Source organism: Gobio gobio (assembly GCF_949357685.1).
Source record: "Gobio gobio genome assembly, chromosome: 1".
Classification (NCBI taxonomy): Eukaryota; Metazoa; Chordata; class Actinopteri; order Cypriniformes; family Gobionidae; genus Gobio; species Gobio gobio.
Genome location: NC_137097.1, coordinates 5,080,904 through 5,098,091, shown reverse-complemented (window position 1 = coordinate 5,098,091; position 17,188 = coordinate 5,080,904). Strand labels below are relative to the sequence as shown.

The 17,188-nt window shown below is 37.6% G+C and overlaps 1 protein-coding gene across 1 annotated transcript; it reads right to left on the bottom strand.

Annotated features, from left to right (window-relative positions):
• Positions 1-1,593: 1,593 nt before the first annotated feature.
• On the bottom strand, positions 1,594-16,053 carry LOC307128760 (uncharacterized protein). The gene is made up of 3 exons (XM_079820703.1): positions 15,973-16,053; positions 14,729-14,951; positions 1,594-2,665 (listed from the first exon to the last, which is right to left on the bottom strand). The coding sequence occupies exons 2-3, from the start codon at positions 14,886-14,888 to the stop codon at positions 1,896-1,898; spliced, it is 930 nt and encodes a 309-aa protein (XP_079676829.1). The 5' UTR covers positions 14,889-14,951; positions 15,973-16,053; the 3' UTR covers positions 1,594-1,895.
• Positions 16,054-17,188: the final 1,135 nt, after the last annotated feature.

The window sequence follows — 17,188 nt, the reverse complement described above, 5'->3', positions numbered from 1 at the left end:
CACAAATCTTCCTCTCACGGAGGGATTGACTACTTAACCCCTTAGGTGTCGAAATTTGGTACCGTTTTGGTAAATGTTTTGGATACTCTGTTATCGAGACAATTTGGTCAGTACCTACAAAGTATGGAGCTCTATACCCAGCCCTACACATCAGAACGGTCATACTCTGGATTTAGTGTTTTCACTGGGTTTTGTGTTGTGTTGCCATGTACTCTGACTAAATCCTATCATTCGCAATGTTCTAGATGTGTTAATTCCTCTTCTGCCAGATCTTCTTGTGTGAATCCAGATGAATGGGCCTTTTTAACAGTACCTGGACTTCTACCTTCCATCTAAAAGATATCCTTTTACAAAGACTTGATTCCTTGACTTACCTTAAGGATATGCCGACGGCAAGATGATTTGAGCTTCAGCATGCACTGTAAAAAAATTCAGGTCCCCAATTGAAAATGTTCTAGTGAGCGATCACATCTAAATTTTTCAGTTGGCCAAATTTAATTTCTGTGAATTGATGCAATTTAATTAAATTAAAATTCAAGAAATTAAATTTGGCCAACTGAAAATTTTAGATGTGATCGCTCACTAGAAAATTTTCAATTGGGGACCTGATTTTTTTTACAGTGTGAGATAAAAGGTTTTCAGAAAGAAATCCAGTGGATAAACATGTCTGCAGTCGTGGAAGAGGCGTGTGAGACACTAGCTTGAGTCGGGACTGTATGAAAACACATCAGGGTACAGAAAGACATCAGTCTGAGCATTACATCAGTGCCTGTTCAAATCATATTGTCATAAAATATATGTATACATCAGAAAATTAAATGTCAGTTATTTACTTTTTCACATGTGACAATAAAAGAACATGTATTAAAATAAAAGTTCTAGTGTCTTTCTTTTCTTTAAAAACACTGGAACTGACCTGGCTCTTGTCGACACTCACAACCTCTTAAAGGTGCCCTAGAATGAAAAATGTAATTAACCTTGCCATAGTTAAATAACAGAAGTTCAGTACATGTAAATCACATAGAGTGAGTCTCAAACACCACTGCCTCCTCCTTCATATATAAATCTCATTTGTGAAAAACACCACGGAAAAATAGGTAAATCTCAACTTAACACAGAGAATGATGCAATCCTCGGGATAATTAATATGTATGTCCCCAACATTTGCATATGCCTGCACATGTTCACTGTCAGGCGAAACTGCGCAGTCGTATAATCTCTGCAGGTAAACAAGCGTCAGCCGAGGATAGCGAACATGGCAGATCATGGAAACAAATGTTATGTTCCAGGCTGTGCAGGGGATGTGAAGACGTTTCATACTCTTCCCACAGATAAAACATGTCAACAGGCATGGTTGATGTTTATTTATCGCATTAGCGGATAATGAGACGCTTGCGAACGACTGACATCTCTCTGTTTTCTGAATCTGTTCTCTGAATATTTGTTTTCGATTTGGTTTACATTGTTTAAAACCTGACATTTCAGAGTTTGTTTAGACATATGTCTCATGTTTGTGAGAAAAGTATTCACTAAGCTAGAGGTCATTTTCTGAAGACTATCTGAATGAACGTCTTTGACAAAGAGGCTGCAGATCGCGCATCATGTATGTTTTCTTTATTTTGCAAAAAGCAAAACATTTTGTTTTTATTGTGACTGTACACACAAAAAATAGAAACTTAACAGATTATAATGATGTATAACACTTGCCTGAATTATTTGAGTCTCTTTGGCACTGATAAGAAAAAAAGTCGATCGTGACGGCCGACTCGAGGGAGTTCATCTTTCCAGCGGTCTTTAAATCTGAAACTCTTTCCACACTGACCACATATGAATGGCTTCTCTCCAGTGTGAATTCTCATGTGGGAATCAAGAGTCTGTTTACATCTTAAACTCTTTCAAAATTGATCACATGTAAATGGCTTTTCTCCAGTGTGAGTATTCAGGTGTTTCCTAAGGCTTACTTTCTGTGTGAAGCCATTCCCACACAGAGTGCAGGTGTAAGGCTTCTCTCCAGTGTGAACTCTCATGTGACTGTCAAGGCTTTCTTTAAGTCTGAAACTCTTTCCACACTGAGAGCAGGTGTGAGGCTTCTCTCCTGTGTGAATTCTCATGTGGATTTTAAGGTTTGCTTTTCGATTGAAACTCCTTTCACACTGTTGGCAGGTGTAAGGCTTCTCTCCAGTGTGAATTATCATGTGGACTTTAAGGTTTCCTTTATTTCTGCAACTCGTTCCACACTGATCACATGTGTACGGCTTCTCTCCACTGTGAATTCTCATGTGGGCTATAAGGCTTCCTTGTTGATTGAAACTATTTCCACACTGTTGGCAGCTGTAAGGCTTCTCTCCAGTGTGAACTCTCATGTGGACTTTAAGGTTTCCTTTATTTCTGCAACTCTTTCCACACTGTTGGCAGCTGTAAGGCTTCTCTCCAGTGTGAACTCTCATGTGGGCTATAAGGTTTCCTTTATTTCTGCAACTCTTTCCACACTGTTGGCAGGTGAAATAACTTTTAGTTCCTGTCTTTTGAGCTCTTTTTTGCGAGGAACTCTTTTTAGCCTGTGTCGATCTTTCTCCAGTCATGAAATCGTGATGTTTATCATAATGGTCTTTCTCTTCTTCCCTTTCATTAAGTTCATGACTTGCCTCTTTCAATGCCATGAGATCTAGGGCAAAAGCATACATACAATTATTTAGACATTTAAAGCATCAATAGCAGGGTATAGGATAGTATGATATATAACTTATCCTATCCTAGGGACCAGGGGTGGGCAGCTTTGGTTCTGGAGCGCCACTGCCTTGCAGAGTTAAACTTTAATAAAAGATGCCTGCCTTTCATTTCAAGCAATTTGGGGGTTGGGTTGAATTTTGCAGGTGTTTTTGGTCAAGGATGGAGTAGGGCTGTGTGGTTAGACCCAAAAATTGCGTTTTTGCAAGATTTTGGTGATTTCACGGTATATCACAGTTTTTATACCATTTATAACCATTTAGAAATTAAAATTGTATTAATTATTATAAATATAATTATTATTATAAATTATTATTTACAAATATTTACTGTGTAATTTATGTAATAATTCCATGGTAGATGGAACTTTAATTTTGCCGGCTTGGAATTAAGACCTTTGAGTTTGTGTTTTAACAAACTGTACATTATTTATTAATTCATTTATTTACTTATTTATAATTCAAAGTACCCTCTAATAATGTACAATAGAAATATATTAGTTTGTTCATGTTAGACCAAACTTTTATTTTTACTGGTTGTTGTGAAGACCTGTGATTTCCTGTGTATGTGAAACAACAAATCTCGATAGTTTTATCAAAATAAATGGTGAAATGTTCATTAAGTGACTGTGACACTACCGATGATGTTCATGTGCCCTCGTATAGTTAGACCGCAGATGCTGAACATTAAGTGTAGTAGTAGACGAAACTGCGGTGCTCATTCACACAGACACGGCAGAACAAACTGACTTCAGATTTCAACAGCTGTCTTTTTGAGCTTTAATATTCACAAGACACTAGTCCGAATTAGTATCTGATTTATTGTACAGTCACTTTTGATCTATACATCCAAAAATTCTGTGATCTGCCGCTTTATAGAGTAAGCTCCATTCGTGCAGCTCCACATATGCAGTTAATAGAGGACTGCTCTCTATACACTGTGACGACTCTGAGTCTTCCTGTCTTCCTATTGGGCAGGATGGAGGAAGTTTCTGATGGGTTCTTCTGTTAATTGGTGAATAATTAGAGTGTGTATATAATGGTGGTGTGTATCATTTGAGGCAGGCACTCTCTGTGGGATAGTCATTCCCAGAGGTGTCTCCTGCAGTATGTAAGACTTTACTGATTTATGTCTGATTTTCTTCTGTTTACATTTCTTATGTTGTGTAGCATACATTATTTGTGGTATGTTTACTTATTCCCTTATTATCCCTAGACTTTCGTTTATTTTTCATTATTCATTATGTTGTTATTTCAATTTAATTAAACACTTTTCACTTATTAGACTTTGTTGTCTGATCCCCCTTTTTATGTTGCGACTTCAAACGTGCGGGTCGTAACAACACTTAAAACGCGCTTCATGGCTAATGAATAGATACAGAAGCTGTTTCAACTACGCACCGGTATGGCTGGTCATATCGGTCGCAAAATTAAAACAGGTTTACCGAAAGAAACCGGTTTCGCCCAGCACTAGGATTGAGCAAAAGTCTGCAGAATAGTGGCCCCCAGGACCAGAGTTGCCCGTCCTGTCTACAGATCTTATACTCAATATACCCAGTGGTTTTGGGACATTTTGTATGTCTCCCTTATTTAGCACATCTGGTTGTTAGAAGAGAACTGACATTGGTGGAGGAATTTGCAGCTTTAAATCACAAACTAAAATTCCTGTCCATCAATAAAGCACAGTATCTTTGTTTCAAGACATGTTTTAATTTTAAAAACTTTTTTATCTAAAATCTATAACACCCATATATAACTTTCCTGCCATTGATGAGATTTTCTATCATTTATGACACAATGCTTTCCCTCCATTGACTGACTTTTCCGACAGTCTATGTTTTCACTGGTATATGGTAGAGGACGCTATGACATCTTCTGAATCAGTACAGAACCTCTGGATCAAAACACAGATGAAGAAGAAGCAGAAACAATCGATAGAAGCTTTATCAAGTACATGCAAACTAACGCAATCATCAAACATTATTCAGCAAATCTTTTTAACGTTACTGAATGAAATGCTGAGCCCATCAAGAGGTATAGTAAGGTATAAGAAGTATAAAATGCAAGTTTTCACCAACATTCACCATGGATCTAATATAGTAGCACTAACTGTAACCATGTGGCGTAAATAGTCAAATGTTTTAACATTGTTCATGTCCAGCACTCCCAGAACTGAATAGTATCCATTTTAACTTAAACTCTGCAGACCCTGTACAGGGTGACATCATCAAGTATTTACTTTAAATTGTAAATGTCTGTGGAGGAGCTCTGACCTCATAAGCATTACCATTTGAAAGTTAGAGTCTCTACTTTCTGGAGACATGCATCACTTTGGCATTTGTTTTACACAAAGTAACTTACAACCCCAAATCAGAAAAAGATGGGACAGTTTGGAAAACGCAAAAAAAAAGAAAAAAAAGAAGTGATTTCTAAATTTACTTTGACTTGTATTTCATTGCAGACAATATGAACAAAAAATATTTCATGTTTTGTCTGGTCAACTTCATGTCATTTGTAAATATGCATCCTTTCCTGTCATTCAGACCTGCAACACATTTTAAAAAAAGTTGGGACAGTAAGCATTTACCACTTTGTAATGTTGCCATTCCTTTTCACAACACTTAAAGGACTGAAGACACCAAGTGATGAAGTGTTTCAGGTGTAATTTTGTCCCATTCTTCCTGCAAACAAGTCTTAAGGTGGGCAACAGTACGGGGTCTTCGTTGTCGCATTTTGCGCTTCAAAATGCGCCACACATTCTCTATTGGAGACAGGTCGGGACTGCAGGCAGGCCAGTCAAGTACCTGTACCCTCTTCCTCCGCAGCCAGGACTTTATAATGTGTGCAGAATGTGGTTTTGCATTGTCTTGTTGAAATATGCATGGACGTCCCTGGAAAAGATGTCTTCTTGAAGGCAGCATATTATGCTCCAAAATCTCTATGTACTTTTCAGCATTAATGGTGCCTTCACAGAAGTGCAAGTTACCTTTGCCAAGGGCACTGACACAATCCCATACCATGACAGACCCTGGCTTTTGGACTTGTTGCTGGTAACAGTCTGGATGATCCTTTTCCTCTTTGGTCCGGAGCACACGACGTCCATTCCTCCCAAAAAAATACCTCAAATACTGATTCATCTGACCACAGTACACGTTTCCACTGTGTGATGGTCCATCCCAGATGCCTCCGAGCCCAGAGAAGTCGACGACGCTTCTGGACTCTGTTAACATATGGCTTCCTTTTGGCACAGTACAGTTTTAACTGGCATTTGTGGATGTAACTACGTATTGTGGTACTTGACAAAGGTTTGCCAAAGTAGTCATGAGCCCATGTGGTGATATCGCTTATAGATGATTGACGATTCTTGATACAGTGCCGCCTGAGGGATCGGAGATCACAGTTGTTCAGCTTAGGCTTGCGCCCTTGTCCTTTACGCACTGAAATTCCTTATGTTATGCACTGTTGAATGTGAAATATCCAAATCTCTTCCTATCTTTCTTTGAGGAACATTGTTTTCAAAAATTTCAATATTATTTGTTGGCAAACTGGCGATCCTCGGCCCATCTTTGCTCCTAAAGGATTAGACCTTTCTTGGATGCTGCTTTTGTAACAAATCATAATCACAATCACCTGTTGACATCACCTGTTTCAAATCACATCATTATTTAACCATTTTACCTCATTACTAGCCCTAAATTGCTCCTGTCCCAACTTTTTTTGAAATGTGTTGCAGGTCTGAATGACAGGAAAGGATGCATATTTACAAATGACATGAAGTTGACCAGACAAAACATGAAATATTTTGTGTTCATATTGTCTGCAATGAAATACAAGTCAAAGTAAATTTAGAAATCACTTCTTTTTTTTATTTATTTGCGTTTTCCATACTGTCCCAACTTTTTCTGATTTGGGGTTGTATTTACACGAAATTACTCTGGGACCATTTCCGCCTGGATTTGGCCTACCCAAATTGAAAAGCTTCCCATACCCCCATACAGTGGTCTTAATACAAAATATTGGTGTAATTTTCCTGTAAACATCCTGTGATAAACATTTAAGTATATGTGGTCTCAGCTGTAATAAACCCCCAGCTTCCACCAGTCGCGCCAAATTACAGCACTGAATAACACATTTTTATGAACAAAATGTGCATCTAGAAATAGTGGAGTGGAAACAGAGGGAGTTGATACGGGAAAGGTATGTAATCCAAGTGCCCAAAACATGAGAATTGATTATTTTAAGCTTCAAGCAAATGCATTAGCGTTTAACATAGGGATGCACCAGTTGACCGGACAAAAAACGGAACTGGCCGGTTTTCTTTATATTTTTCCGGAAGTGCGTCCGCGTGTACATACGCCTATATTGCAATCATTCGCGAACATGTCACTTGTGTGTTACAAACGGAACCTTGAGAACTGGGGTAAGAGACGGGGAATGAAGAGCCGCTTTCCTGCGCGAGCTTACCTCTCCGCGCCCTGCACAAGTGTAGATAGTGAGCGTTTGTTCAGCTCAGCTTCTCACATGTTGGATCGGATGAAAACGAAACAGACCATCTTGTGACAAAGCCGAAATACTTCTTTTTGTAAAGAAGAACATGCATGCATTTTTTTAAATGAAATACTATCAGTTCTGTATAGGATGATAATTTTTATTTTACCTTAAAATTACATTGACTTAATTTGATTTAAAAAGATTTAACCTGATTTAAAATTTGATTTAACCCGCTGTAGCATCTTAGTTTAACATTTTGGAACAATTATATACTTTGGTTTTATTATTTAATTTCTCTGGTAAAGACTTTTTTTCTTTACACTGAATTTAAAAACAAATGCTGATTTAAATAACATCTTTGTTTGGATTGCAGCATATGCAGTTGTTGCCTTTAATTTCACATAAATTCAACCCAATTCAATTTTGTTGATTTCAGATTGCGGACTTGTTTTCATTGGCCAAAAGGCAATTTGGCCTGTTAAATACCAAATAAACATCTTGTTCATGTATACTTTCATTCTTTAATTGTGTAAAAAATTTGTGAAGAATGAGGCATAATTATACTAAGGGTTAATGGTATAAGAAGTTGCTGATAGTGTCGTTACGTGCTAAAGCCATAGGTAAAACGGTAGCAGACAGCGCAAAAAAGCGGACTCAAGAAAGGGGAGGCCCTGCGGGGCATAGTAACGTCCCCTACAGGAGCCGCCTTGGAACGACTTGTAAGGTCCAGGAGACATTGCGAACCTGCTCCATCTCAGATAGAGGTACCCCGAATTTAGAGAATCAGGCAGTTAGGGATCTATTTATCATAATTTTTATTTCTCTTTACATCTGTTTTAATTATCCTTGTTTTTATTTTTATTCCTATACATGGTATTTTTATATCTTATGCATATGTTATCACTATATTAATTCATTTTCTATGTAAAGCACTTTGAATTACCATTGTGTATGAAATGTGCTATATAAATAAACTTGCCTTACCCTGTCATGGTTTTTGACAGATGTGTGTGTGCGTCTGCGTCTTTAGCGCAAAACGTTCATTTTACAGGTTATGTCCATTGATCTATATAGAGAACAGCAGTTATATCCTCATCTGTAAATGTTACTAATTCACACGATTATTTCCATTTTGCATGAAAGCGCGTCCTGACAGTCTGTGTTAAACTTCACTGAACAAGCACAGGCGCAGTGGGCACGCGCATGAGCGTCAAACAGACAGAACACTTTAAGCCTTATTTATACTCGTCGCGTCCGCACGAGCGTGAGGGTGCACGTGGCGAAAATAACGTCATCGTGGAGTATGCGGTAGTGCGCGAGACTCCATTTCGCGTGGCAATGTGCAGCGCATTTTTCGTAACTTTTCGTGCGGCTCCGCGTCCGAAGATGAACGAGTTCTAAGTGAATCTAGCCGAGCATGATGTCTCATCACACCCAGCACCCAGTTTGCACATACAAATGAGTTGCTTATATTAAAAAAATTAGCCTACAAAAGCAGAAATAAGCACTTTTATTGAAAGTAAATAACCATGTTTTATTATTTAAAAAAAAGTTCACGAAACTAAATTAAAATGTCTAGTGAAATTAGGAAACATTTAAGAGATCGTTAATTTAGTTATGTACATGTGTAGGCTACATACATTTTGTTCTCATGTCACAAGTAATATCAAGGTTTACTGAGTTTTACATGATTCTTTTGTAGTGTGGTTTTTGGTGAATTGTACTAAAATAAATATTGTCACGTGTACAATTCTTCTACTTCTGTTTCCTGATGGTTTATAGAACAATTACTCAGAGTCACCCTCTGTCGTTTCAAAGAATAGTGCAATGCCGAGCGTGTCAAGTATAAACGCCTCGTCCGTTTGAGGAGGAGCCTGCGCAGTCAGCGGAGGCTCGCGGAGCCAGACGAAAGTATAAACAAGGCTTTAGAGAGGGAGACGATTAATATTCAGCGCAAAAAAAAACATTAATTTAGCTGAAATATCTGCTTTAGGCGCTAAATTTCGTTTTAAAAGTCAACATATCATTCATTAATCTATAATTTGTTCCTAGACAGATCGTTTTGTCTGAGGGCAAAGTGAAGTTTCATAACTTTATATTTTTAAGATATTAAACTTTACCGTTGTAGTCTCCTAGCGCTGACTTTGACTGAATTGCTTTATTTATTGTATAGCTTCTTATACCTTTTACTTACTTTTATAATTGCTATTGATGATCACACATAAACTGACATTTAACAAAAAGAGACTGGGTTGTGTTTTATGTCATATTTAATTTATTACAGTGATAATCATAGCCTATATTATGCGTGTGTTTTTTTAAATGTAAACAAAAAGAGGCTGGGTTTTTTTATATTTCGTTTTGTTATAAACATGCATTGAAGATAATATGCATTGCCTGCACTACATGTACAAATATATACTGAGTGATACTGTCAGCATTGTAGGCGGACTAGTGTCCTCCCGTCCTCGGGAGTTCGTTCTCCGGAGTCAAACTTGGCAAGTCACGGACGCAAGTCAGAAGTTCGCGTTGAAATATGTCATAAAACACCACTGCCTCATTTCATAAAAAATAAAAATCTTAAACATAATAGCCACACAAATGTGGTTCAGGCAACGCGTAGCTAGGCCTACATTGATTATCTTATATATTTATAATAAAACAAAGTATAAAACACCCTGCCTCTTTTCGTTTACATTTTAAAAATAATATATTAAATATTAATATGTGGTTAAGGTAAGGTGACCAGATTTCTGAAATGGAAACCGGGGACATTTCCTATTTGAGAACACAATTACAGACAAGAACGCATATTGAGAGACGGCCAGATGTTTCTCCGTCGCTCTGCATACGTCATCTCCCTCATCACTCTGATTGGTTTGAGGTCTATCCAATTGCGCCGAGAGGCATTTGAGCGACGCCCGTTGGTGACGCCCCTTTGGAAATGATTTGTCTATGAAGCTTTGCCAGACCATAACTCAGTTACTACTGAGAATGGTCTGGTTTTAACCAGGCTAGAAGTTTCTACAAGATAAATAAATAACTGTGTCCACAGAGAGTGTGCGAGTGCTCCTGCAGAACATTTCTCATGTGGTAACACTAGGGTTTTTTTTCTTCTTTTTTCTTCTTTAATATAATTTTAATGTAGGGATTTGCTTAGTAACTTTTTTTTGCACATAATTTACATAAACATACCCTTACGAAAATTATGCAGTTTTGATAACCATTTGTATAACCACACAAATACCATATATTTAAACTATGGATTTGAAGCAAAACAATGGCTAATTTGTGGTTACCATTTAATAACTAAAATAAGCCTGTTATTTATTTATTATTATTTGTTTGTTTTGTTCATTGTAAAACCATGGTTAATTTATGTAATGGTATATATATATATTCACTATGTATGTGTTCATAGCACTCAGCTGACACGTTTGTTTGAAGGACAGCATTGGACAGGATGGGGAATAGTGTGTTTTGCCAATAAAATGGGCTTTTTATCCGATTAATCGAAAAAATTGTCTGCCAACTAATCGATTATCAAAATAATCGTTAGTTGCAGCCCTATTTGATTCATATTAACAGCAGATATAGTAGTAGGTACTGTATATTACACTGCTTTCAATTTAGTAACGTTACACAGATCTAATATACACACAGGATTTCTGTACTTTCATGTGAACTTTGTGTGTTTCTGACATAAACTTGTGTGCATGACAGTTTAATCGCAATAACACATGAAAGAGAACTGGTCTAGTTTAGCATACTCACGGACCCACAGACATCCCGCTCTCTGTGCACATGCGTCGGCTGTGTATGCTCAAGTTGAGAGCATATGTAACCCCTCCTGTTCGAGTGGGACGCTCTAAGCTGGACTCAAACCCGGGTCCGCCGGCATGAGAGTGGGACGCTCTAACAAGGATGCTAAAGGCTGCAACCTTTAGCGTCAGTCGATAGAATGTCTCTTGATATCAGAGGAGTGAGGTTTACTTACACAGCAACTACTAGCTGGCCTCCGTTACACATAGACTGTAAGGTTGAGAGTGATATGTTTTTAAACGCATGCAGATGCTAATATTTCATGATGATGAAGAACTGCAATGTCATGTGAGTGTGTCCGCAATAGAGATGATAATCAAAGCCAAACAGATGTATCATGTTTCAGTTTTCAATCGTGTTTTCAAAAACTGTGAAGGCTCCAGCAACTCACAAAAAAGGAGATAATTAATAAGTAATAGGCTATTTTCTACCCTGGTTTTGAGGCTCTCTCCTGCACGCTCGGATTTTATGGGCGTGCCGCACTGAAGACTTGGAAGTAAACGCCCACGGCTAGGATTGGATAAGATTTGCATATTTAATGAGCTTTTGGCTCCCCGCGAGTACACCATAAGGGATTGTTTTGAAGCATGTGGGAAAACAGTGTCCCACAGGGTTCACAAAATGTCTTTATCAAACAAACACAATGATTTATCTCTCATCCACCCGCAATTGATTGGAATGTTATTTTTTATTACTTGGCCTTCCCGATCGGTGGATATAAGCGCAAAACCGTACACACACACACACGCCAAGTACGTTGCTGACTGCATGATCAAAACTTCCGCAATTGTATTTTTCCTTCAAATATCAAGTCAAGAGAGTGAACAACGTGCATCAAGAACCACAAATAAAGGATTCTCCAGCATTTGACTGCATGCTAAGGTATCTTAAGTTAGACACGAACACAATCAAAAGATCTATATCAAAACGATCTGTAACAATTAGGGATGCACCGATTCCAGATTTTTGGGGTTCGGCCGAATACCGAATCCACTGTTTAAGATTCGGCCGAATCCGAAACCGAATACCGAATCCGACCCCCATCCTCAGTCCATCATCACAGTAAACACATTAATGAAGTAAACAACGTCCACAGCAGTGTAGGGATGCTATTGACCATTTAACCGTTAACCGAAAGTAAGAACTTTGACCTATTAATACTACCAGTTAAACGGTTTAAATGTTTTAACGCTTTTTTGTTTGTTTGTTTTTTGATGCATGGTTAAGAAAAATATGCTGTATAGCGTTATTTGTTCACTCATGGAGCGCGTCGACATGTGCAACCACAAACCAGATATATCTCCCAAAATGAAGCAATGGAAAAGCGTACTTTGTGGGACCATTTCAACAGAAAAATACAGCAGTAGTACAAGCTCTGACTGGTGGAAAGCAAATGAACAGCGCTTCCCGAGGCTGGCCACTCTAGCGAGACGGGACATCAGTGCCATCTGAAGCCTTGTTTAAGGCTTTTAATAGTGTGGTTTTGGTCAAGTTTACTAAAGTAAACATTGTCATGCATGTTCTTCTGGCCGCTGTTTCCTAATGGTTTATAGAAAAATTACCCCGAGTCGTCCTCTGTCGTTTCAAAGAACAGCACAACGGAGAGCGCATGAGGCGCGCGCACGCGCTGTCATTGGAGGCTCGCGCTGCGGAGACAGAAGGATTGAGAGGGGGTTTTCTGCCGCGGGTTTAACTGTCAACAGGCTGCGCTCCAGAATAACCCACATCACTTAGACATGTTACTTAACAAACAAACAAAAAACATACAAGGTGTGGATTGAGGTAGCCTAGGCCTTCTATTTTTATTTGTCAAAAAAACAAAACGATCAAACAATCTTCAAAAATCCGTTTGAAGCTTTGAAGAACCGATATCTTTTTTTTTTCAGTGTATTTTCGTTTTGTCATCTTAATTTGGTAATTATTTAAGTGAAAAATATTTAGTGTAGGCCTATGTATTTTATTATTTTTATTTATATTTAATCTGATCTATATGCGGCTGTTTGCACGGTAAAATAAAATACATTTTGGCTGCTGTCTGTATTCTCTCGGATGCTTCATACGCAAATGTTTTAACAGTGGCTGTTGTTTAGGGTCCTTGTCATCACGAGACAAATCGGCATTGCAAATTGAACATGTAGCTCGACTTGAATCGCCTTCTTTTGACTTAAAGTAGCATAGCCTACTGCCACGTTTTCTGTTCATGAGTTCCATTTTCACTTTCATCGGCGGCATTATTACGTTCGACCAGCGGGGCGCGCATAGTCCAAGCCTAGGGTTCGGGTTCGGTGGAAAAAAATTCTGAGGTTCGGCAGAAACCGAACCCAGTCAAAAAGCCCAATATTCGGTTGAATCTGAACCCGAATCCTGGATTCGGTGCATCCCTAGTAACAATGCAATACTATCACATAAAAACATGTTTTACTCACATTAGTGTGTTGCTTCATTCATTCATTCATGTAATCTCATCCTGTCTGCAAATCCAGTCTCGTTTACAAACGAATCCATGGTTAAAGGAACATGCGTTTAAAGTCTTTCCCACGTGAGCTGAATATTTATTCAAAATAAAGTTCCTCCATGCATTCATAATATTAATATATCCGAATGAATGTGGTATGTTTAGAAATTCGATGCTGTCATGTTAGTGGCACGAGTCGGTGGGCGGGGTAACAGAATCAGGCGTTGTTCTTCTTCTGTTGAGGCGGTGCTTCACTACACTCTCACATCATAGCCGGGCACATTCTGAAATCGATTGTTTTCTGGGCCTGGTGTCAATAAAAGCTTTTCTTTGACTAACGAGGAAGTTTTCAGCTCCGAAACTTCCAGGATATTCTTATATTACCATGATCTTTTATATATCAAAAGTTCAAGGGAAAGTTGATTTCTCAGTTCATCACCCCTTTAACTAAATGAAAGTATGCTGAAGACCTGTGTGCAAACGGTAACTCAGGTAGGTCAAAAACACATATGAGGAGAAGTGTTAGGATAATACAATATCAGCAATCACACGCATTCGGACAGGATTAGATTTCTCAGAGGACCGCTGAGTCTGCTGAAAAACAGTAGGTCATTTACCCTGGGGTAGTGTGAGAAAAACACATACTTGGCAGATTTGGACGGGATTAAAATTGCAAAGTACGGATTTCTCTGTTTTGTCTCAACATCATTAATGTTTTTTTTCTAAGACATGTTTATAAAAGTTACTTAAATGTCCTTATTGAACTAAGGCCTAATCCTGGTTTAGTCTCAGCCCTGTCTGTGAAACCAGGCTGTAATATTTTTAGTAACTGCACTAGTAAATGCAAAATAATAGTAATTTTGTGATTAAATGGCCTTTATGATAAACGCTACTCAACGCTTTATAATAAATGCTACTCAATGCCTCAGCGCTACTATAGAGGTTAGTGGCACCAGTGCTACTGCTCTCAAATGTTAGTCTGGAGCCCTGAATTATTTATTTATTTATGTATTGCTTGATTTGTTGTGTACTTACTGCTATTTATGTTCAGGGATGTTAAAATGTTGAGAGCAAGTAGATATTGGGTTTAAAACACAAAATATATATTTTTGTTTAGGCTACTTCAGGATTAAATCTTTGTATGATTATACTTCTGTATATTCTCTATTACTGTAGAGCTGGACATTTGAATAATGATCAAATGCCTGAGTTCAGCTTTGAGAATGAAACCAACCTGTTTGTTCCTCAGTTTCTTCATGTTTCAAACTCAATGTTTCTTCAATCTTCAAGTCTTCACTCTCCTCTTTCTCTGTTTGTTCCTCAGTTTCTTCATGTTTCATTCTGAATGTTTCTTCAATCTTTATGTCTTCACTCTCCTCTTTAATAAACGCCATCTTTATAATATTGTGTCACGTGGATCTCAGTCACTTCACCAAGAGTTTTTCAGTGTGTTTGACCTGTTTAAGATGAGAAGAATAAATCCAAACTAAATCTCTGAGTCTCAATCAGCTCTAGTTCAGTAGTTCAGTCTCTGGTAAGAGAGTCAGAGAGAGTTAAAGGGTCAATTCACCCAAAAAATGAAAAGCCCATGATTTACTCCCCCTCAAGTCATCCTAGGTGTGTATGACATTATTCTTTCAGACGAACACAATCAAAGTTATATTAAAAAAGACCTGGCTCTTACAAGCTTTATAAAGGCAGTGAATGTGTTTTAAGTCCATAAAAGTGCATCTATGCATCATAAAACTGCTCCACGCAGCTCCTGGGGTTAATAAAGGCCTTCTGAAGTGAATCGATGCGTTTGTGTAAGAAAAATATCCATATTTAAAACTTTATGAAGTAAATTATCTAGCTTCCAGCGAATCGCCTTCCGTATTCAACTTAGGGAAAACATATCTGAAAGAAGAATGTCATATACACCTAGGATGACTTGAGGGTGAGTAAATCATGGGCTGATTTTCACTTTTGGGTGAACTAACCCATTAATGGATTAAAAATACAGGTTACTAGACACATTATGGCATTTATGATATGTTATATTAAATTAATTACAGATTGTATTTAAATGATTTACACTGTCATGAAAACATTAGTAGTTTAAGTTGTCATAACACATGTCAGTGTTTGCTGTTCTCGTTCATTTACACTGTTTGAGCAGCACGAGTCTTGAATCGAATCACTGAATCATTTAGCAAAATATTTGATTCAATTGACTCGGAGCGTCGAAAAGCTCAGTTTCTCCATCTCTGAACTCGTGTTTATGATGAACTGATTCACGATAGAGGGAGAAAAATGAGACGCAGCTTTTTTGTTTGGTGGGAATGAGACTTACTCACACAAAATATCCTTCATTAAAGTTAGTTAAAGCTTTACAATGTTACATTCAGTGTAAATAAACTATTTTCACGTTGCTTTTAAAAACTGTGAATCGTTGAACGATTTCTATCGATTTAAACAGATTAAATGCTTAAAACAAACCTTTCTCCAGCCGAATCCATAGACTGAATCACATCAGATGCAGGAGTGCGGCGCAGTCTTATGACGTCACATCACCGCACCAAAATAAAAGTCCCATTTTCACTCAGCTGTCTACAATCATAGATGTGCAGAGAAATGTCTGTCTACTTTTTTTTTTTTTTTTTTTACCATATAATCCCTATATTAAACTTAAAACAGTGACACGTGATAAAACAAAAAAGAGTTTGAGTATGAGTTCATAAACCAAAGTTTATACATGTCTGAATTGAAACGCATACAGTCAGTGTGTTTTAATGTGGACAAATAAAGTTAATGTGAGTCTAAAAATATGTGTAATATATATATGAATCAAAAGTAAAAGAAACAATAAAATGTTTGTATATGTAAATTAAATTTCTTAAATACCAACTATTATTGCTAAAAGGTCCGGCCCAAATACAAAATGTAATATTTCACCGAATTTTAATTAAATCAAAAGTAAGTCTTCAATGTCAAGGGTCATTTGTGTGAGTTGTAGTGATTGAAATCGCTCACTAATGAGTGAACACAGACCCCATTCACACCTGCTCCAGTTTCTATTATATATATATTAAAATTTGCCAGTTCAATAAATGTCCTGTTTATATGTGATACACAAATAAATAATTATTTCTTCATATTGTATTGTATTGTATTAATGTGTTTCCCTGAAAGTACATTTTAAGATTAATTTATAAAGTGGTGATTGTTGGTTGTTGTTTTATAAGACTACATTAACATATGTGGGCCTAATAATTGATACTACACACAAATCTAGTCACTCATTGTATTTACTCACAAAAGAAGAAAAACCTGAAATTTCCTCATCCTCACATGATTCCAATCTAAGTTTTGTGGACTGTTGCATTTTGGGAACCTCTCTGTTATATTTCCCACAGTTCCTTCAACGTCTGCAGTTATATCAGTAGAGGAGGCTGTTGTAGCTCACGGTTCTGTGGAGGATGAATGAAATGGGGTGTGCAGCAGTGATCTTTGTTTGTGGTGTTGTCAATGTCAGGATACTGTTGTAATTATTGCAGGTAGGGTTGGTGAAGTTGTATGAGTGTTTATCCCACAGTGAGATTGGGATAGTCCCTGTTCTGTCTGCTATGGTGCACTTTTTGACTTCTCATCCCGCTCCATATGCAGTAACCGGCGCATCAGTGGTGTATTGCTGCCCTCCTCAGTTAATTTAAAG

Coding starts and splice junctions, on each gene's coding strand:
- LOC307128760 (XM_079820703.1), bottom strand. CDS start 14,888: ATGGCGTTTATTAAAGAGGAGAGTGAAGACATAAAGATTGAAGAAACA. Junction 2,666..14,728: donor AGAAACTGAGGAACAAACAG/GTTGGTTTCATT, acceptor CTTTTGCCCTAG/ATCTCATGGCATTGAAAGAG.